Source organism: Poeciliopsis prolifica, unplaced genomic scaffold (genome assembly GCF_027474105.1).
Source record: "Poeciliopsis prolifica strain line A6 unplaced genomic scaffold, Auburn_PproV2 SCAFFOLD001, whole genome shotgun sequence".
NCBI classification, from domain to species: Eukaryota; Metazoa; Chordata; class Actinopteri; order Cyprinodontiformes; family Poeciliidae; genus Poeciliopsis; species Poeciliopsis prolifica.
In genome coordinates, this window is record NW_026562376.1 from 26099231 (window position 1) to 26120620 (window position 21390).

The 21390-nt window shown below is 38.3% G+C and overlaps 2 protein-coding genes and 1 long non-coding RNA gene across 6 annotated transcripts; 1 reads left to right on the forward strand and 2 right to left on the reverse strand.

Moving 5' to 3' along the window:
• Positions 1-6894: 6894 nt before the first annotated feature.
• LOC129363102 (uncharacterized) lies at positions 6895-9897 on the reverse strand. Of its 2 annotated transcripts, XR_008606297.1 has the most exons (4): positions 9866-9897; positions 9577-9720; positions 7350-7470; positions 6895-7213 (listed from the first exon to the last, which is right to left on the reverse strand). It is a non-coding gene; the product is annotated as an uncharacterized LOC129363102 (long non-coding RNA). The 2 variants fall into 2 exon arrangements; XR_008606296.1 differs by having other exon boundaries at positions 9577-9884.
• Positions 9898-12349: 2452 nt separating this feature from the next.
• On the forward strand, positions 12350-13820 carry LOC129360847 (cytochrome c oxidase subunit 8B, mitochondrial). The gene is made up of 2 exons (XM_055031335.1): positions 12350-12614; positions 13483-13820. Exons 1-2 carry the CDS (start codon positions 12507-12509, stop codon positions 13576-13578), a joined length of 204 nt encoding a protein of 67 aa, XP_054887310.1. The 5' UTR covers positions 12350-12506; the 3' UTR covers positions 13579-13820.
• Positions 13821-16392: 2572 nt separating this feature from the next.
• On the reverse strand, positions 16393-20540 carry tmem170a (transmembrane protein 170A). Of its 3 annotated transcripts, none has more exons than XR_008607679.1 (4): positions 20341-20540; positions 18842-19012; positions 17022-18574; positions 16393-16919 (listed from the first exon to the last, which is right to left on the reverse strand). XR_008607679.1 is itself a non-coding variant. In XM_055055116.1 (3 exons), exons 1-3 carry the CDS (start codon positions 20441-20443, stop codon positions 18444-18446), a joined length of 405 nt encoding a protein of 134 aa, XP_054911091.1. In that variant the 5' UTR covers positions 20444-20540; the 3' UTR covers positions 16393-18443. The 3 variants fall into 3 exon arrangements, 1 of the variants encoding a protein (XP_054911091.1); XR_008607678.1 differs by having other exon boundaries at positions 16393-16923; XM_055055116.1 differs by having other exon boundaries at positions 16393-18574.
• Positions 20541-21390: the final 850 nt, after the last annotated feature.

Genomic DNA, 21390 nt, shown 5'->3' on the forward strand with positions numbered 1-21390 from the left:
GAAGCTGGGCTATCAGTGAACCAACGGGGCGGGAGAAAGTCTTGTTAAAAGTGCATCAAATCAATATTGAGGATCTAGAAGGGATCCAACAATTTGTACTGCAACTGATGGTGTATAGTTAACCTGAAGAACCCTGATGCAGCCATTCTCCTCCTCCGGTTTCCACCCTTCCAGCCTCAGCCTGTTTCTGGAATGCTGCTATGAAACATGTTTTCTTTCAGCAGTCGCCACAGCCACTGGCCTTGCTTTGATCTCTACAAATATCAAACCCGTCTCTGCGTTGGTCTGCGTTCCTCAGTCTGTCCAAGTCCAGGCTCAGGAGTAATATAGCTGTGTGGGAGAAATACCTTCATCCATGAGTAACAAGGAACAGGTGGGTCTTCCAGATGTTTGCACGCACAGAGAATCATTTCTGAGAAGAACTCAGTTTGAACATTTCAAAGTCCAGATTTTAAATTTCACAGGTGGAATATTTATTCCAGTTTGTGTCTTCATAAATATTTAAAGAATGTCTTTACTTTGATCTCTTTGTCTGACACCGGAATGTGTCAGAAAAACAGTGTAATTTTAATGTCAGACCAAGACCATCTGAATAGAAACAAAAAAGCTATTTTCAAATGAGGATTTTTATTTACTAAGTGAAAAAAACAAAACAACCCAGCCCAACATGAAAAACCAACTGCCCCTAATCCAAATAACTGGTTGTTCCCAATAAGGGGAAGTTTGGCTCTTTCGGCTCCCAAACAGACCTTAATTTATCAACTTAAGTACAGCCTTGCACATAAACCTAATTTTACAAATGTGAATGCCTTATGTTTACATAATTTTATGTATTCTGTTATTAAAGCGGCTATGTAGTTGGTAGCACTGCTGCCTTGCAGCAATAATGTTCCGGGTTTGATTCCTGGACTGGGATTTTTCTGCATGGAGTTTGCATGTTCTCTCTGTGCATGCGTGGGTTCTCTCTGGGTTCTCCGGCTTCCTCCCACAACCCTTGAACATGACTTTTAGGTTAATTGGTCTCTCTGAACTCTCACGTGTATGTGTGTGTGAGTGTTTTGTGTCTGTGCTGCGTTGGGATGAACCAGGGTTCTGAGTTCTACGCAAAAATCTTAGAACTCAGAATGTTCTAAGAATGTCTCAAGGGCAAAATCGGGCCAAAAAATAGTGTAGTGTGAACTGGGCTTCACTGACACTTTGTGGTTGGTTCGGATGATATCCAGTATCAGCTCGTATGTATGTCCTGACTCAAAATACTCTAGAATAGAGTAAAGTTTGGATCACCAAGAACATTTATGTTTTTAAAAATCAAATTAAACCTAGAATAATTTCCGGTTCAAAAGTAAAATGACCTGTAATCCAATCAGCGACTTCTTAGATCTCCCACTGGGACATACGTCTTCTGTTTTCCTTAATGTTAAAGTGTTTTTGTTAATATGTACAAAAACTAGTGTTTTCGTTCATGTTGTAGTGTTTTTTTTTAATGTTGTAGTGTTTTTATTAATGTTGCATTGTTTTCATTAATGTTGTAGTGTTTTCATTAATGTTGAAGTGTTTTTGTTAATTGTAATTGTTTTCAATTTGCTGTAGCACTTTGCACATCATGGCCACCGTATAACTCAGCCTTTTGTTACACTGAGTAACTGATCATAACGTCAGATTTCATATTTTCTTAAAAATATGTAACCAGAGAAACAAAAAATTATTAATTATTATATTCAAATCATAGTATTTTAAAGACAATAATAAAAACCAGTTTAGACTATATTTACTAGGGTTCAAAATGACAAAGCAGATGGAAAATAACATTATTACCATGAAGGTCTCATCCAGGGTGCTCAATACCTCAAAGGTTTTGAGTGGATCTCGGCAGCAGATGACAAACTGAAGGTCTCCAGGACCCTGAGACCAACTTCCTCTGACAGGCTTGTCAAAATATTCACTAAAATCCTAAACGTTTGTAGCTTCATTACAGAATAATAAAAAAAATTCAACAAAACGTGTTAAAATTAATATTCTCAGTAATTATTGTTAAGTTCCAGATCCATTAACAAATAAAAAGGGACTCAAAGTCAGACTGACGAGCAGAGCAGCATTTTAAATGAACTAAACTCATTTAATATTTGACTAATCAGCACATGAGCTGATCATGAGCTGATTAACTCATAATAACTAAATATCAAGCCTGGAAACCTGACATCATAACAGACTGAATGTTTTTAATGTAATCTTTACTTGGCTTGCGGGGTGAAGGCGGTTGCCATGGCAACATGTGTGTTCAACAATAAAGAGAGGAAGAGAGTAAAATGTAGAGTGGTTCTGATCACCTGCTGGGGTTATTTTATCTTTGATGACCTTTGCTGTGGTTCATCACAGCTGCTGTAGTTTCTGAACGATCAATAAACGACAAGCTTGTACTAATTACTAATTATCTCGTTCGTTTGCAGTAAAGGTGTCATAAACATCAAAAAGGACAAATATATTTTGAGTTTTAACAAACAAATGGCTTCTACCACGATAATTATGTGAAATTAAATTAATTATATTCCAGATTCAGTAGATTTACCTTTACTTTAACAGAGGTCTTTGTTCTCTTATCAATCTGCAGTTTCTAATATTGACGTCATCAAACCAAATTTCAGATCTACCATAACTGACTGACACCTGCTGGCCTCAGGTTTGCAACCAGCTTCTGACTGAGAAACCAGTGACCTGCTCCCAGTGTCAGAATCTCACTGAGGAAGAAACTGCATCAGCTTTTCTGTCACTTTATCATTTTTGATATAACTGATGTATATTTGTATAGAAAACGAGTCAATAGGGTTTAATTTACAATTTTTATGTCTTCGTGTCATGAGGTAGATCTCAGCCAGCTGGTGAGAGAAAAATTAGATCTTGGTCTCAAAAAGCAAGAAGTCTCATTTTAACATCATCAACATTGTTTTAATGACTGTGTTTGGTGCAGTTTTGGTTTGGTTTTCTCAGTGAAGTAACTCAAGTTGTGCAGAGTAGCCAGAAATCATCCTCAAGAGCAGCGTTGCTTTAAAATGACATTTCTCAAGTAAAAGTAAAAAAGATAAAACTATTCCTAGAAGTACATTTTTCCAAAAAGTTACTGAAGGTGAGGCCCATTAAGATTCAACACACAACAGAAAATACTGTCATATCAGGATGGAGCAGCTGCTGACCTACCAGGACAAGTAGACTGACAGGAATTCATCTGTAATAATGACCTAGTCAAACAACACAAATATTTCTGTTAAGTTCTTTATTATTCATTTTCTACAAAGTAAAAATATATCTGAAAAGTGCATCAGTACAATATTTGCTTGGCACATAGCAGGTGACATCGTTCCTCATTACGCAACATCAGTTTTTGCAAAGACAGATAAATCCAACACACAACTGTTTCCAAGTGACATCAGAAACATAAACATCACTTTATTACAATCCTACTGACATGACAAACACACTGATCTGAAACCTTGAACACAGACTGGCACTACAGATAAATCAGTCTTAAATATGGCTAATGGAGGTTCTCTGAACAATTGACTGAGAAAACAGTTTTTCGTGCAAAAAATAAATAAATCTAAATTATTAAACTCAAAGGCATCTCACATGCACAACAAAAATATTCCGTCACACCAATAACTTTCCAGGGTGTGAGCTATGAGCACCGCTCAAATGTCACATTGGTCACAAACTCATTATGGCTTTAAATTTCCCTTGGCTTTGTCAGAAAATAATGTGCTTTAAGCAACTATTTGGCAAAAGTTTCTAAAAATCACTCTAAACCATACATACTGCCTTTTGAAATATATCAAAAAGAATTTGGCACCAGAAAAAGAAGATATAAAAGTGTTGCATTGTGGATTCTTGATAAGAAAACAATAACTAATAAATGTATTTAAAAGAAAGTCAACATTATAGAAACACATTCAGTTAAAGAGAAAATAAAAAGTAACAAAAAACAATTTCCAAAAATGTTAAGGTGTTTTCAAAATCTTTACAATCATGGACTTATAAACACACACACTAATTACAATTAGGTACCTCCAAGACCGTGTAGATCTGAACCACAGTAAGGAACAGAATGAGGTCATTAACACATATCATATGGAAGAATGAAGATTAAATACATTCAAAAGCTTCCAGTGAAGTCAAACTCAAAATAAACACAGTTGTGAAGGAAAGCATCATCTACTTCAATCAAGCTTTATGAAATTTGATGAAATTTAACAAAAATTTTGGAGCTTTGTTTCAAAACAACTCCTGTGCTTTCATAGACAATTAAACCAGCATGAGATATGTAGCCATCAAACAGGTCAAGTAAAACTTAAGTAGGCTTTAAGACAAGCTGAAATGTAAAAATTACATGAGGCCAGCAGACGAAACTGTGATCCGCTGGCTGAGAAAAGGTTGTAGGAGTGACTTTAACACCTCCACAGGTCTAAACATCTCCAGGTTTCTACCTGGAACCTCAAACCATACAGATGGTTCTCACACATTCAGTCATTTCATGCAGATCTAGACTTAAAGCAAAACTGTGTCCTTTGATAACAGTTACATTCTTCCCAGTGCTGGAACTCAGAGCCAATGGGTCAGGGGGCTGGGACTGAAGCTGTTTGTTTCAATCAGTGATGCTGAACCTCTTCAGTGCAGAGAGGTCACTGAAGGTCACCTCTGCTACAGGCAACATGCTCACAAGAAATGACTAAATTAATATGTGTGAAAAAGAGTGTAGAAAACCGAACTGAATGTGTCAGTGTGTTGGTATGGACACTGAGCTTCATCATGTAGAATACATGAACAGGAGCTTTAAATGCCGTTCCCTTGCTATCAGAATATAGTAAGTGGAAAACTATGTGAACCAACCCATAAAAGCAGTTGTTCTGCTGAGAGGTTATGAGTTATTAAAATTGTCCTGCACTCAAACACCTCCAGACCTTTACAGAGTGAATGTTTGATCTTCTGCTTGTTAACATGATCCGTTATGGTGGTGAGAAGCTCCGGCTCAGTTCGCCCCATAGCCAGCTGGGAGCTGCATGCATGCAAATGCATCATGGCGTTCCAAATGTGGCTCCCTTCAGCTGACCTCCTGTACTAACTGGAGAGCAAGTTTCCTAACAGCAGTTTATAGCAAATAATCTTCTGTTAGAGTGAAATTTGTCATTTGTAATTAAAGTTAGTTTCTTAACAAAAATAGCCAGACTGAAAACAACCAAAGTTGAAATTGTACAAAATGCCAAAGGGGGAAAATGTCCAGAGCTTTCTGTGGTAATGCCACATCAAATACAACAAAATAGACCATGTTAGTATATTCAGCCAGTCGCCTTAATACAATTGTGAAAACGCTTTAAAAATTCAGGTAAATATTGTATAATGACAATATGATAATACAGACTGATGTTATAAATATCAGTCTTCATTACAACTGACCACATAATTTATTAAAAATGTGAAAGTTGTATGATGGTTCATAAAAAAATAAATCTAATGAATTGGTCTAAATGTATTTAAAATTGAGATGTTTGATACTGTAGGAATCTGCTTTGGTTTTAGATGAGCTGTTAGTTTCAGCCTCTGGGAAAAAAATTATATCGGGCACCAAGTTATCTACTGAAGATAGAATATTATTACTTATAACCTCTCAACAGAACCCTATAGAAAACAAATACTACTAGATTGAATTGTTTTTAAAGAGAAACTGTTATTATTAAAGCAGATGTTTTTTTATATTTATTGACACATTCAAGTCAAGTTTCAGTTTGAAAAGAAATGATGATTTATGAAATGTTAAAAAATTCATTGAAGACAGTTAACAATTTGCTGCCATGTTGTAAAGAGCTGATAGTTTTTTTCCCCCACATTATTTCAGTTCAATCTGAAAAGGTATTAGAAATCTTATGGCCATAATGATTATACTGATCAACAGAAATGTGATGTGGAAAGTATGAATATTGTGTGCTTTCAGCACTGACAGCTGATCTACACATGAACTCATTAAGACTGCTCTTCATCCTCAAAGTTCAGGGTTGAGTGTTAGAAACGAAACGCTACACAAGCCAAAGGAAAACATGAAGAAACGAGTAAAATAGTCCAGGTTGTTTTTCCATCTGCTCCATTTTCTACTTCATTCCAACTTCTTCAACAAACAGCAGCCACTGTGGTCATATTGTGCAAGAGCAAGGTCCAGAACCACGTATCTTCCTGCCTCACACTCCAGAGTCGCTGTACATCCCATTGATCAGGTAGTCGACTTGGGTGTAGTCCTTCCTCCTGTAGCTCTCGTACGCCTGCGTGACAAACACCGCCACCGTGACCAGGAAGAAGAGCATGCCAAACAACAGGACAGCTAGTAAAGAAGCTGTGTCCACCAGCTGCTGGGTCAGAGCTGCTCCAGCCACTTCCACCACCGGAACCCTTGTTGCAGAAGCAGGGGACTTACTGCGGCCACCAGAAGTACTGGTTCTGCTAGGAGGCATGGCTGTGGCTACTGTGCTTAAAGATGTGTGTGAAAGAGTTGATTTCCTGGTAGCTAACTTCTGTGTGGGTACCACAGATGATGATGAACTTTTCTTGTCTGTGGGCAAAATGGTGATCATCGCATTCGTATTTGGAGGGTTTTCAACTGTTGTTGATGTTGTACGTGTCTTGGTGGGCAGAGATGTTAAAATATGAGTTGTAGACGCTGGTTTGGTGGGTGGTAGGGTTGAAGTTTGAGTTGTAGACGGTGGTTTGGTGGGTGGTAGAGTTGAAGTTTGAGTTGTAGACGGTGGTTTGGTGGGTGGTAGGGTTGAAGTTTGAGTTGTAGATGGTGGTTTGGGTGGTAGGTTGAAGTTTGAGGGTAAGAGGTGTGCGGAGTTGAAGTTGTTTAGTGATTGTACAGAGAGTGTTTTGGTGGACAGAGGTGTTGCTGGAGCTTCAGAAGTTGTTTTAGTTGATTGTAAAACAGTTTGAGAAGTCTCAACATGCTCTCCAGGTGGTGATGGAAGGGGGTTCTTAGCTGAACTATTACTTACAGACTGAGCACTTACAACAGTTGTGGGTAAGGAGGTGGATGACAACTGCTGAGATTGGTCTAAGGATGTTTTATTGAAGAGGATTTTAGTCAATGTATTACTTTTATTGCTTTTTTCCTCAGTATCTACTGCAGCACTGGACTTTGAGAAGCCTTTAGTTGTTGCAATCTTGCTTGTTGTTTCATTACCTTGGAAACAAAGAAAAAGACTGTATGAAATGTGCTTGGATGGAATGCCAGTAGCAGTACACCTTACAGCTATTCCAACTGCATCCTGTGGTGCAGTTGGAGTCTGCTGCATTGAACTGGACTTGAGGATGCTTACCTGACTCAGACGCAGGTAGCGCTGTGAGGTAGATGCTGGAGAGGAGCAGCAGGATGCAGAGGAAGTGAACACACACCGATGGCCTCAGCTGGAGCATCAAGGAACAAAGGTTCATGGTGGACTAGAAGAGTGAGCCCAGACAGACACACACATAAAAGACTTGACTAGTTTTAAAGTGATGTTACCATCTAACCTCTACATCCACAAAACCAATCAAAATGAGAGCATTTATTGATTAAGATTATTAAAATTACTGTCCAAGTAAATAGGGCCACGCTGCCTACCAGCAAGGTTACCGTTTCTAAACTGCACAAGTTGATTGGTTGGCCATGTATTTTGGCTATTGTATCCTGATACTCAGGTGGTTCGGTTTTTATGTAAATGACTAATTTTGTTAATAATCATCTATGACACTAAATACTAAACCTATTGTTGGAAAAATAGAAAGGATCTGTTCCCCCAGTACTGCTGTAATCTTTAGCATCTCGGTCACCAACATCTGCATCAGGTATGAACATCTACTCCAAGAAAAATCCATCCAACAGGATAAATATTAAACTGTAATGAAATAGAAGGGTGAATTCATAGCACTTGCAATAAATTAGCCAACACTATACTGTGCACACTGATGTTGTGATAAGGATATATTTGCCATAAATTGTGCAGCCAAGGAAGCAACTTGTGCTATTTTTATGGATCGGCTACAAAACACAAAGTCTGTGTTCAAGTGACCTAGTTTCTAATAACGTCTGGGAGTACTGAACCAATATTTGCTAAAAGTTATATATGATGTTAACAGCAGATGTACCATGAAGCAGGCTCACCAAAGCCAACAATGGAAACTGTGACAGGTACTTATCTTGGTAGGTACTGGCAGACGTTTCTAAGATCAGAAAAAAAGTCAGTCATGTTCTCTGTTCAATTACTTCTGTCTGGAGTATGTGATTTTACTGATGGTGAATAAATGCATTAATCTGCATGGAAGAACACCAAGAGGAAGCTACGTGTCATGTGTCCAAAGGCTGGAGAGGGAACAGCAGAGCAAATTACAGCTTGTCACTAATATCTCTCCTGTCTCATTAAGCCTCCAACAGGATTTCTATCTTCTTCCATCTATGGATGAACAGTTACAAAGACAAAATATCCTAGGATTAATAATAATTCATTTTAAGAATGAAACTACATTTAAAATCATACTGTTCAACATTATCACTGCATTATAATTAACAACCACAATAATAATAACAGAAGACGGTGAATGGTGATAAGCATATTTTGCTGCTGCTTTCACCATTAATGAGTAGTTACCTTCATCCTCAAACACTTTTTGTATAAAAATATACAAAGCCATGATATACAAAGCAATATTGAGAAATGTGATCAATTTGCACACAACAATCACGACAATTTTTATATGATTGTTTTTAACTCTGGAACAGACTCCTGGTCCCCAAAGAAGACTCCATGCAACACTATGCAGCCACCACCATGTTTCACCATAGAAATGCTGTGTTCAGGTAGTGTCCAGTGGAAGTTTCTGTCCCACCTTGCATTTTACATGCAGCCTTGTAGCACACTTGAAATGGTATTATTTCTGCACATTTCTTTTTTCAACAATGCCATGAACATTGCCACTTAGTGCCAATAAAAAGTATTCACCCCTTTAGATGTTTAACCATTTTGTTGCTTTTACAAAACCATCATGATCAACAAAATTTGGTGAAAATGTTTAATGGGTAAACATTAAACATTTCCCTAACATGCACATGATACTACTGTACATGTTGGGTATCAGACAACTGATACTTTGCTACAGTAGCCAAATAAAAACTATCGTAATCATCCCAGAGAGTCCACTGACTTCAGAACCACTGTAACAGACTGGCAAAAGGCAGGAGAGGCAGTTCTCTGTGACAGAGGAAGACCAAGCTCAGCTGTAATCTTCTGCTTCAGTGAGGCTGTAAAGCAGAGGCAGTCTGTCCAGCCTAACAAAGCGACCTGCCCTCAAGGTAAACTAACAGTCTGGGAGCCTCCCTGGCCACGCAGGCAGCCAACGGGGACACTAAACTCTCTTTTTATTTTTAATACCAGATAGAACTATAAAACAGCAACTCGCAGGATTGTGAGTTGCTGTTTTAGCCAACATCCTCACAGTTAGTTAGCTCATGCTAACGACACCGTTTAATAGAATATTATCTAGAGAATTCAGATGAATTTAGACACTCACCAGCGAGGGAATAAAGTTGGTTTCCAGAAGACAAAACCTCCCATAAGCTTCAGCTAACAACAGGGAGCACGAAACACCTGGTGTCTTGTCAAATTCCGTCACTCTTGCTTTCTGGGAACCAAATACTGCAGGAATGTCAAACGACTGCCCGTACAAAGAAGACAAAAAACAACAACAAAAACAAACTTCAAGTCTTGAAATGTGACAGAGGTATGTCTGGGAGCAAAAGGGGCGAAACAGTATGTAAATTAAGTGATGCAGGGAAGAAAAATCGCCATAATCAACTCACAAACACTGACTGGACAGAGCCCTCTGGTCTCTTCTTCCTTATTTTTGTTCCGGTGGTGCTCAGTCAGGTGCTGCGTTCTACTGCCCTCTGCTGTTTTTGTAACAATCAAATAAATATCCCCTAGAACTGGGAAATTGGATCATACAGAGGCCCTAGATTAATTCTCATTTGATTTAACTATGTTCTAATTTTGCTTTTGCTTTTTACTGTACAGCACTTTGTGGGCAATATCTTGAAAAATTCTATGTAAATGCAGTCTTACTAACTAACCAACTAACCAACTAACTAACTAACTAACTAACTAACTAAACGGAGATCATCAGCCAAATTTATAAATAGCCCAGGAGAAAAATAAATATGCTAAGCATGTTCAATTTTAGCATACTTGAGCATACTTGAAGCCAGACTAATCATCAATATACTTGTAGTGTGTTATTTTTGAAGAATTTTAAGTGTATTTTAACAGCAATTAAATTGTATAAAATCACAATTTAAAGTGCACCAAATGTATTATCACCTACTTTTATGGAACAACTAAAGGTATAATTTGTTTACCTTAAGTACACGGCTTTTTATGTAATATAAACACACTTGATTAGCATATCTTAAGTGTACTATTTTTGTGATTGAATTACATTTAAAATATATTTAGAAGCATTATATGTCTTATGTATTAGCAGTGTGATCACCGTATACTCCATTTACACTTTTAGTTTACTATGATCGCTAATGAAGTACACTTTTACTTTTCAGTTACTTTATGTCTTTTATTATTATTCTTTGCCATAGTACATTACTTGCTTCATACACACTACAATACTACAAACCCATCATGCTACAGAACACAGTATTGGATCAATTAAACACACTGCAGGTAAAAAAAAATTACATTGTGCTTTCAATATATTCACATTTTTCAAGAGTGCATTGTCAATATGCTATCAGAGAATTGTACAAACATTCTCTGATAACATTAGCACAATAAAACAAAAGGTACACTTTAGTGGAAATGTGAAAAATATTTCACCAAGAGCAAAGTATTGTTTTCATTGAGTATCAGTATTTCAGTTTTACTCCAGATAAACTGACATTTCTCCTTCCTGAGAGCAGTGAGGATCAGCAGAACATTCCCATTCACTGGACCACTGCACTTTACAGAAACGTACAAAAAGAAAATAATAGAGAAATTAACCATAGTATTGTATTTTAAAGAGTACAGAAAAACAGCAAAAAAAAATAAATAAATAAAAAATGACCAAACATTTTAAGACATTGTGGACTTGCTATGTACATAGTGTCATCAGAACTGATGATTATTGGGACCGGGTGCCTGGGGTGAAAAAATATTTCTGGGTCTCTTCTTTGCCTGTTTATGTGAGAAGTAGAAAAAGAGACAGCAATATCATAATTGATATAAGTTGAAGTTGGCATTAACTATGAAGTTATTTTAAGTTTGGACTTAAGGGAGACAAACTACCATGGATGGATCAAGGTTTCCATCCATGATCTGAACACGCTGATCTTTGCAGGGATGTGAGGGGAGCAAGTGGTACCCAGCTCCAGCAGTCAGGAAAAAAGAAAGCACAGATTCTCTATTATTCTAAAGTCTTATGCATCAGGACATAAAATTCATCAGTCAAAAAAACTTGACCTCGGTTAACTTGTGTGCAAAACATCAAAATATTCTACATTGCTATTAATTAGCAAATGAACTCAAAGACATATGGAAAAACTGAGTGTAAAAAATGATGTAAATCTTTGCTGCTTCTATAAAAGACAAAGCAGACAGATGCTGCTAACTGAACTCATTGGATTAACTCTGCATGTCAAATTGACTCATTTTCATGTTTCAAAATCTAAAAAAATTGTTAAAAGTATTTTTTCATGTTTCTTCCCCTTTACCTCACTAGTAAAGTGTGAGACGACAGGTGTTGTGAAGTCTTGACGGGAACCTTTTCTATTCCCATGGACAAACCAAGTCCATGTTGAGTGGACACAGCAGAGGAGGGTTAAACATATAAATGCAGTGAAGTCCTAAAACACACTGAATTCTATAGTTGTTTTCAGACTGTCAGTAAGCGGCTACCAGCAGGAATAAAAAGGTGATAGTCCTGAAGTGTGAGCAGCCATCAGCATACTGGTCAATTCTAAATTTGGTGGTTCTGATTATGAAACAAATTATGAAAACACTAGAATTAATTTTCATTGTGGTTTCTTTTGTTTGTTTGTGCTTTGGTTTTTTTTGTTTGTTTGTTTTTTTTTACATTTACAAATTCATTATCATTGTGAAAGTCTATCATTTGAAGACTCACTATTTGCTTCATACACATGCAGGAAGAGGTTTGAATCCTGCAGCTTGCAGAGTGAAACGGGGACACGTCAGTCAGACCAGCCTCCGTTCTGAAGGTGAGACAGCCAATTACATACCGTCGTTGTAGTGCTCGGAAGGGGGCGGGGGGGGGGGCATCTGGGAGGAGAGAGGAGAGGATGTCCTGCACGTACGCAGACACGCGCGCGCCCACACTATCGCACGAGCAGATAAAGTGAAAGGCAGTCAGTATCTGTCACTTGTAGCTGCAGACTGCCTGGTAAGAGCTGTCACTCCTGCCTCTGTGACCACAAGCGTCCTTTACGCCTCATCATGTCGCTGCCCGCCGTCTCCAGGCTGTTCAGGACTGCTCTGAGGACCAGAGTCATTCCTGCGGCCAATCTGACGACCAAACCTGCCAAAGTAAACCTCTCTGCTGCGGTAAGTTTAGAGCCGCGGCACCTGCAGTCACTGCCTTATCTCCACGGGGCCCATACCCCACATCTCTTCGTCCAGCAGGACGCTGTTTATCTTGGTTTAAAAGGTGTCTGGTTCATGTGAATGTTGGCTCAGGTTTACTTCAACTGCGCCAAACTTCTCAATTCTTTATTTTCCCCTCTCAGAATTCCTTTTAGATAAGCTTATATATTACTGGGTTGTTATCTTTGTTCCCGGGAGAAAGAAGCATTGTGTCCAGACTAAAAGTTTATCTATATTTAGCCGGGTTTTTTTTAAGTGCGTCAGTATCTCGCCATTGTTCCGCCCAAATCCATCACGTACACTATCAAATAAATAGCACGCGCCCCTGAGTGGCGGGTTCACCGCAGTATGTACACTAAACTGGGTAACGTTCACGTTCTTCTGTAAATCCGTTGAACTTTTTACTCATGTTCCAGTGGAACCGGCCTACCGAACAGGTGGCAACAACGACCTTGACCCCGGACATGTAGCTCTGACCGGCCAGGTTGAAGAATAGTGACCGCTTGTTTTAAACTACAGCTTGATTAAAAATTCGCAGCCTCAAGTATTCCCTTCTAGGAGTGCACATACAACGACGAATCTCTTCATTATATAGTAATACAGTTGACTTTTGCCAGCTTACAACTGGAGAGCAGAAACTTCTGTTGGAAAATTATATGATCTCATATTCTGTTGTTTTAATGTATTATTGTAGGCTATATAGTTAGTGTATGCTACATTCTCAGAATGCTCCTGGGATTTGTTCTTCCAGTCTCCTTCCATCTTGTTGATTTGTATGACTTGAAACAATATTGACGATAAAACATTATGACTGTGTCTCCCCATCCAGGAGCAAGCAATAGGGATAACAGCCTTTTTGTCCGCCATCCTGATTCCCTCTTTCTGGGTATTGGCTCACATTGATGACTACAAAAAGAAGGCATAGAGGAACTGGAAGATGTAGGAGGATGGAGTTCCAGTCAATCTTTCTCCAGCATCTGATGAAACCAGATGATGGTCTTCTTTATTCCAGTTCCAACATTTGGGTGTTGATAACATTCACCAGTGCTCCAACCAAAAAACAACACATTTAAACACAAGCATTGTTCCGTTCTTGCTGGTGATGTTGATGTAGATGGATTAGAATGTCATAGTGTGCCTTATAATAAATAAAAAATGATCACCAGAGGTTTTCAGAGTCCAGAGTAGTTATTCTTGAAGTCTTTATTTGTATGAGATCAGCAAACAGTTTGTGTTCAGAGGAATCTCACATAGAGAAGCCAAAACTCTGACTCTTGCATATTTGAAATTATGTTAAAATTTAACAAATTTGTGTGATTTAGTTGGAAGTAAGCAGCTTAGTACAGCTCCTATTATTTAACAATGGAAAGTGGAAATGATAGGCAAACAAACAAAAAAAACTATCAAAAACATTTTCTTTAATCAATATAGTCCACATTTAGGCCTCTCCATGTCTGTTGCACACCATTCTATGCTGACTGCACAGCAAAGGATCAACTTTCAAATATAAAATGTTAAAAGTTACTTGATCCTTTAAGCCTTAGAAATAAAACATTGATATTTTCCTGCTGCCCATTCATACACACCCACAACATGGTGTACTGATTAACCAACAACTGATAAAGGTTCAGCTTTTCTTCTTGGATCTTTAGGCAAAAAATCCAAGTTCACATCTCCTGGATAAAAATAACAAAAAAGAACATTTAAGATGTTCGCTATCTGTGTTATTAGCCTGTTGGTGAAATCCTGTTCCACATGAAGCACCTTGTGGTTCAGTAAACCTGGACCTCAAGACTGAGTCATGTAATTTCAGTAGATGCAACCAATTCATCAATACATAATCGCACAAACTTCACTTGATGAAACATAAAAGGACATGGCCCATAGAGAAGGAAGGGAACACATACTTCCTGGTTCTGTGTCACCAAGTTATAATAGTTTCAGAATGGACCTTGCTCCAATAAGGTTGTAATTATTAACTAATGTGAAGGAAAAAAAAAAAAGCATTCTCACTGGACTTTGGCAATTAAGCACTGATCTCAGCATTGCATGTACTTTTTTGTTCCAAGAGTTGTAGTAAATATTTTCATTGCTGATGAATATAATGGAGAATTACTTCATTTCAAAACAATGAATGGAAAAACCTCTATCAGCTTTTCTTCATTATGTCTGCTGTTACCGAATCAGTCCTGCAGGTGGCAGCAGAGGCCTGCTGAGTGTACATGTTTATGAGTCTTGGCACTTTGGCTCTTATCTGGATGCAGTACCTGGATTAAGGATGTGCAACCAAATTATTTCTCCTTAATTTTTTTGTTTTTGTTTTACATTTTCATTATTATATGAAAATACATAATATTGAGGTGACCCATCATTTGCTGTTGGTCTCAGTTGTTCTGGACGTTCAAATCCTAAGAGGTTTAATAAAAGGCATTTCAATAAGTGAGCAAGTCCAGCTGCTCTTTTTAAATATTGTAGCTTTACAGGTATAAAACGTTTTAAAATATTTCCCTTTTTATGTTGTCATTCTTTTATGTCAAACAATTGGCAGTCAGGTTGTGTTTACATCACTTGTTTGTATAATATCCTATAACCAGGTGATGTTTAAAGATAAAAAAATAAAATAAAACCTATGTTTTGCTCCAAGAATCTGCTTAACCCAACATCTCTCTGTTGTAGAATCATGAAGGTGTTTATTTCTGTAAATACATTTTCTACTGTACATTGGTAATGAGAAATTACCATCTCTAATGAATCTTCATATCCCCATCGTTAAATGTAAGGACCATGAGGTTTTTTTTTTCTTTTTCCAATAAAGAAAATCTGAAGACGGGAGCCTTTATACGCATTAACCATATTTATAATACTGCAAAATAGAATCTAACACAATCAATTCCCTATGCAGGCAACCTCATTGGTAAGCAGAGATCTTAATCAGTCTGGTAAAGAAGTCAGATGTTTGGCACAAGCCTGTGGTAGTCTGGAGGAGAGCTGCAGAGATCCACAACTCAGGAAGGAGAAACTGCTGACATGGCAATTATTTGTTCACAAATTCAGTCTTAAAGGAAAAGTGGACAGAAGGAAGAAAGCTGTCAAAACACATTTTTACAGGTCACCAAAGGTCACATGGGGAAACCTTTGGAAGAAGCTGCTCTCATCAGATCAAAATCAAACACTCTGGTCTAGAAGTGCAACAAGGGTCACAGGTCATGTAGCCAGGTTCATATCTTGCACTTCATCAGAAAATATGTAGGAAAATTATTGGTCATGGTGACAAATTATTTTAATTTAAAGCTTAATTTCCTGCAAAATTAAGCTTTAATTTTCCTGGAAAAACAAATTCTGACTGAGCTGAGGCGTTCTCAGTATGATGACTGCTTTTAGATTTCTGAACTACATGTGAACCATATTTATAGAGCTTTCAAGAACCTTACCATAAAATACCAACATCTAAAGAGTTAATGCATTTAGGACTGAGTGCTAAATCTATTTCATAAAATTCCCTCAAAGTCTAGAAGCAGTTTGAAAGGAAGGGAATCTGTTGGGTTGGTATCACAGCAGCAGCTCTCAGTACATCAGCTGCAGTGGAGCAACTGCTTCAGGCAGCTACTGCTGGACCAACTGGATTAATAGCAGAAATTGTATGTCAGCATTTCAATGTGTGCAGGTCAGCAGTGAGACGAGTGTGCAGTTGCCATTATTTTGTTATGAAGTATTCAAATAAGCAGAATACATATTTGTATAAAAATGTCCCAAAACAAGCATTTATTCATCAATACAGAGACAACAGCAAATGAGGAAAATATTTTGAAAAGCAGATTTCTTTAAGTTACAATAACAACAACAAAAAAATCAATTGCAAATACTTATTTTCTCTAACAAATTACATAAAATACATTTGTTCAATTGTTAACTAATATGTACCTTGATTCACAATTATCAAAAAGCAACATAACATCAATCACAGACACGGGGCAGATTTAATAAGCTCTGAAAGGCAAAAGATAATTCTACCAAGCAAAAATATTCACAGAAAAATAGAATCTGCAGAAAAATAGAGCCATTTAGATCTTTGTCAGAAAACCTAAAAATTTACAATTAATTTAAACCATTTAGAAAAAGGTTCATTGAAAATCATCAAATATATCAAATACTTGCTTAGTAAAAGAAATATTAAAAATAAAACTAATCACACTCCCAGACCTTCCACCACTAGTTGACCTCCTGAAACCAGGCAATATGTGGCAGTCTGCAAAAATCCTCTAATTTCTGTCTGAATGGAACAGCAGGGAGAAAACATACGGAGAAATATTAGCAGACATGAATAAGAACAGAATGAAGAGCCGTGTGTGTGTGTGTGTGACGTCACACCCGGAGCTGCTGGTTCTCCACTCTGGAAGACAACAAGGCCTTACGACTGGATATACATGGACTCATGGAAGAAAGAGCAAATATGTGTATTAATACCACAGATGCATCTTTAGCCTGCATGCAGAGTAGTTTATTCAGATTCATATCCGTAGTCTTACGGCTGTGAGACGGTGAGAGAGAGCAGGACTTTGAGCAGATAAAAGGAAGGCTGAACAGAGAGCAGAAGAGCTGCTACTCTGCTTAGAGCTGTGATGGAACATGCTGGATTTGGCAACATAATGTCTACTTCATGATGCTGACTGCTCTATAGCTAATGTGAGACACTAAAGCCAGTTAAAGATGTTAGGATTTGTCTGAAATAACATTAAATCCTTAAATGACAGCGATTGCTCTCACACAACTCTGCCTCTGTTATAATCACAGGACACAATTTTCAACCACATTCTCTACACTGTTATGTCATAGTTCTCCAAGAGAAATATGAATTAAGTAAAATCCACTCTTCTCAGGATTACAAAGTTATCAAGATTAAAAATCAGTCACAAAACTCTGTTAAGTGCCATTTCTAAACTTCAGCTTTTAACAGGATCCAGAATAATCAGTTGGTGCCAGCAGAGGTTACCATGGTAATAAACCCAGTTCGAAGGTGAACCAGCTTGGTAGTGCTGAAACATTTTGAACTGAACCTAAACATTATTTGATAAGCCAACAATCATGCCTCATAGTCCAAACCTCTGGTCACATGTGTCAGGTCACTGATGGACAACTTCAGGATATAGGGTTAAAGCTCATCTAAAGAACTGGAGTCTATTTATTGTTCAAGTTTGTCTTACATAGCAAACCCAGAGGCTTCAGGGTGCAACCTGCTGCTCACTGAAGCTTCAGAGAGACGACTTCAGGGGCCAAACAAACAGGAACCAGAAAACACAAAATAAGGCCTCAAGAAATAAAGCAAGTCTTTGATCTGACCACCACATTTTGGTTTAACAGTTAAGAAGCCTGTCAGATTCATGTTTCACCTGCAATGTCTCACACTCACACTCACACCTGAGGAAAGAAAAGTGTCCTTCTACTGCAAAGCCGTAACCCCTGGCAACAAAACTGCAGCCCACTGCTTTCACATCCTGCATAGAGAACTTAAACATTTTTTTGACGACCCCCTGCAGTTTTCCTTTCACTTTGGAATAAAGCGAGTACTGATGCTGATACACACAGCACTGTGTTGTGATCAATAATCCACACTAATGATAAAACGTAACATGGTGCACACACTCGTACCTTTGATGGTTCAGAAAAGTCTGGCCTGTTGAGATTAAAACAAAATGACATCATAGCCTAAAAACTGGATTTGTTTGGTCCAACTCTGTCCCACTTCCAGCTCAGCTCCGGTTGGGAACAAGCAGCAGGACAGACTGGGCTCTGCTAAAGGGTGGCGAGGACCCTGAGGAAAGAGATGAGGACGACGCAGAATGACTGTCCCACTCCAAAAACAAACGCTTCGAAGGACATCATGGTCTTCCCCGCTGCCTTGTACACCCCAGCGATGGCTGCACCTGAGGGACACAAACAGGTTCATGACTTTGTGTAGGCCTGCCAACATGAAAATGTAGAACAGAAGATGATGATGTGGATGAAAGTATTGCAGGAATTTCTAAATAATGAATTTATGTTCTGAAAACCAACCAGATAAGAATCTACTTGTTTCAGTAAAAAATTATATAATTTAAAGATTTCTCCTACTTGTTTTATCCAGACAAAATTAGATCATCTTGACTAAAACATAAGAGAAGTGCAAACACACACTGAGGTGGAAGCCTTACTGGTGAGAACCCCTCCACAAACTGGTCCCAGAATGCCCATGAGGAGGATGGCGATGGGCGTGAACCGGGCGATCTTATGCTGCCGCAGAGTGGCCAGGGAGATCAGGGCTGCAGGCAGGTGGAAGATGATGGAGGACACGCCGGCCCACAGGAACACACCATACCACATCTCTGCCGGAGCAAACAACACGCACCGGTCAATCTGTGGGACCTGGCTCACACAATGCTGGCTTTCTGGTGAGACTTTCTTCTGCTTGGAACAGTAAGTGCTTAGAACTATAGCAACAATCCATGGATACATTTTTTTAAATAGTACAGGTATATCAAGAATCAATATATATTATGAGCAAAATCGGTGTTTGGTTATGTATTCCTTCTTGCAACAATGTTTCCTGGCAATAAGCTGTTCGGAGACCTGTCTTTTTTTCCTCAAATGGTGCTACTTTTGTAAGAACACTGCGCCCCCTGTCCATCCTCATTGGGATCGTTCTCCAACTGCTGTGATCCAACATAAACAGGTAAAGAAATTAGCTTGTCAGAGCAAATGTTAACTTTCTAAAGTGTCTGCTAATAGTATTTAGTTAACTAAATACTATTAGCAAGTGGATTTTATCATTGTTACAAACTGAAGCTAGCATTGCTACTTACTGATTTGTTTCACTGGTTGTGTTTCCCATCTCAAACTATTAGAAACTGAGGTCAGATCAACCTATTACTCAAACAGAATCTTAGTTTTTGGCATCATTTAAATGTTCTACAGACAAATAGTTGCAGATTAAATTACAGGACTGTCTCTACTGCTGGCAAGTACCTCGAAATCAATCAAATCAATGCATTTTAAATGTTTTGTTGGAATATCTTCCTCTGTCAGGTTATCTGTACTAATATGATTTAGAATATGCTGCAGCTCTACTCTTGTTGCATGGAAAGATGCTAATTTTTCTCAGGCTAAGTTCAGATTTGACAGCTGTAGAAACTAAACCTCCATAGTGAGAGAAAACATGACATATAGGTTCCACGTACAAGTTTTGCCACATATTTGTTTTCCACTAAATAACTTGGAAAACTGTTAAGAACATGATCTCTCTCGCTTATAAAAATATTTTCTTATTATGGTAAAAGATGTAAAATCTGGATTAGAGGGTGAATAGAGTTTACTCAGGTAACAGCCATGAAAACGTATTAACCTTTCAGTTTAAAGCTCGTGTGAACCTTTAATTACTGCAGGACTCGGAAGCACGAGCGGCTTCTGTACAGCTAACAAGTTAGCACAGAAAATCAACACAAGTTTACTGTTAATAGAAAGTTAGCTAGCATCACCATCCACACCAACGGTGCTAGCGTCCATGAACCAACATTTAGCTATTGACTTTTTTACACTTGTTTGATAAAGCACTTCACGTATCTTAAAGCCGGCTGTTTTATTGATGAAATCGGGGACTTTTACGTCCTAGCACGTAAACACTGCCAGGGCGGCTAGCTAGCACACATTAGCTTACCCGAGAAGTCGCTGAGCGATGTGTCGTTGCCATTTGTCCTCGGTACTAAATTCCAGCTGAATATCTGCGTGGGAAAGTCTATATCGCTGTACCTATGTTGCATATTTTACATTGGTATCAATCCATATGTGAATATGGCGAAAAGACGCGTTATAACCCACAACTTAAGAGTAAATTGTGACGCAACAGAAGCGCTCTAAGCACCGCCCCGTTTTTTCAAAACAAGAGCTCCAATTAAAATATCATTCACTTTCCTCTGAGCAGTTCATGACAAAAGGTTCTAGGAGCTTGAACAGATAATAGAGGTCTTGTGACTAATTATGTCCACCTGAGAAAATATTCCAATTCAAATGTACTTTAATGTGTGTGGAAAAAAGATCTCCTGCAGCAGACAGAAATATCAATCAGTTCAAGGGCAGAGAAGGCAGAAAGAAAGTAGATGTAGAAATGTCTGGATTTAACAGGGTTTTTTTCCGGGTATCTGGTTGATAAAAAATACTTTTGGCACAACTCTCAAGAATAACAGACCGAGATTGGTATGGGTTGGTTTTACAAAGTAGTTCAAATAACAAAGGCATTTCCATAACACTGCTAAATCCAAAAAAAGGAGCCAAAGGTTCTGCAGAATTCTTCAGAACGGTGATTTGTTCATATTTTTGGTTGAGGTATTTCATGTTTGGACAATCACTCCAACTGCTTTTGGATGCTGAAAAGCTAGGGTTTTTGAAGTGATGCGCAACCATGGCGATATATGCAGGCTTTTGATTTTACAAGCTGCTGACTAGAATCACAGTTCAAATACCTGAACTATGAGCCCAGAAACCAGATGAGCTGAAAAGGAGGCTTCATGGAGCAGAGAGAGGAGGACGTTCAAACCATCTCCAGCATCCATCACACAGGACAAGGATTATATCCCCAACTCCAACATCTGTCTGGCTTCACAATAATACAGTCCGATAGAAATAGAGGAGCAGAAAATGTAAATGAGCTGGATTAGCAGAGCCTGCTGTAATCCAGGCTCTGCTGGAATATTGTCTCTGCTGACCAGAT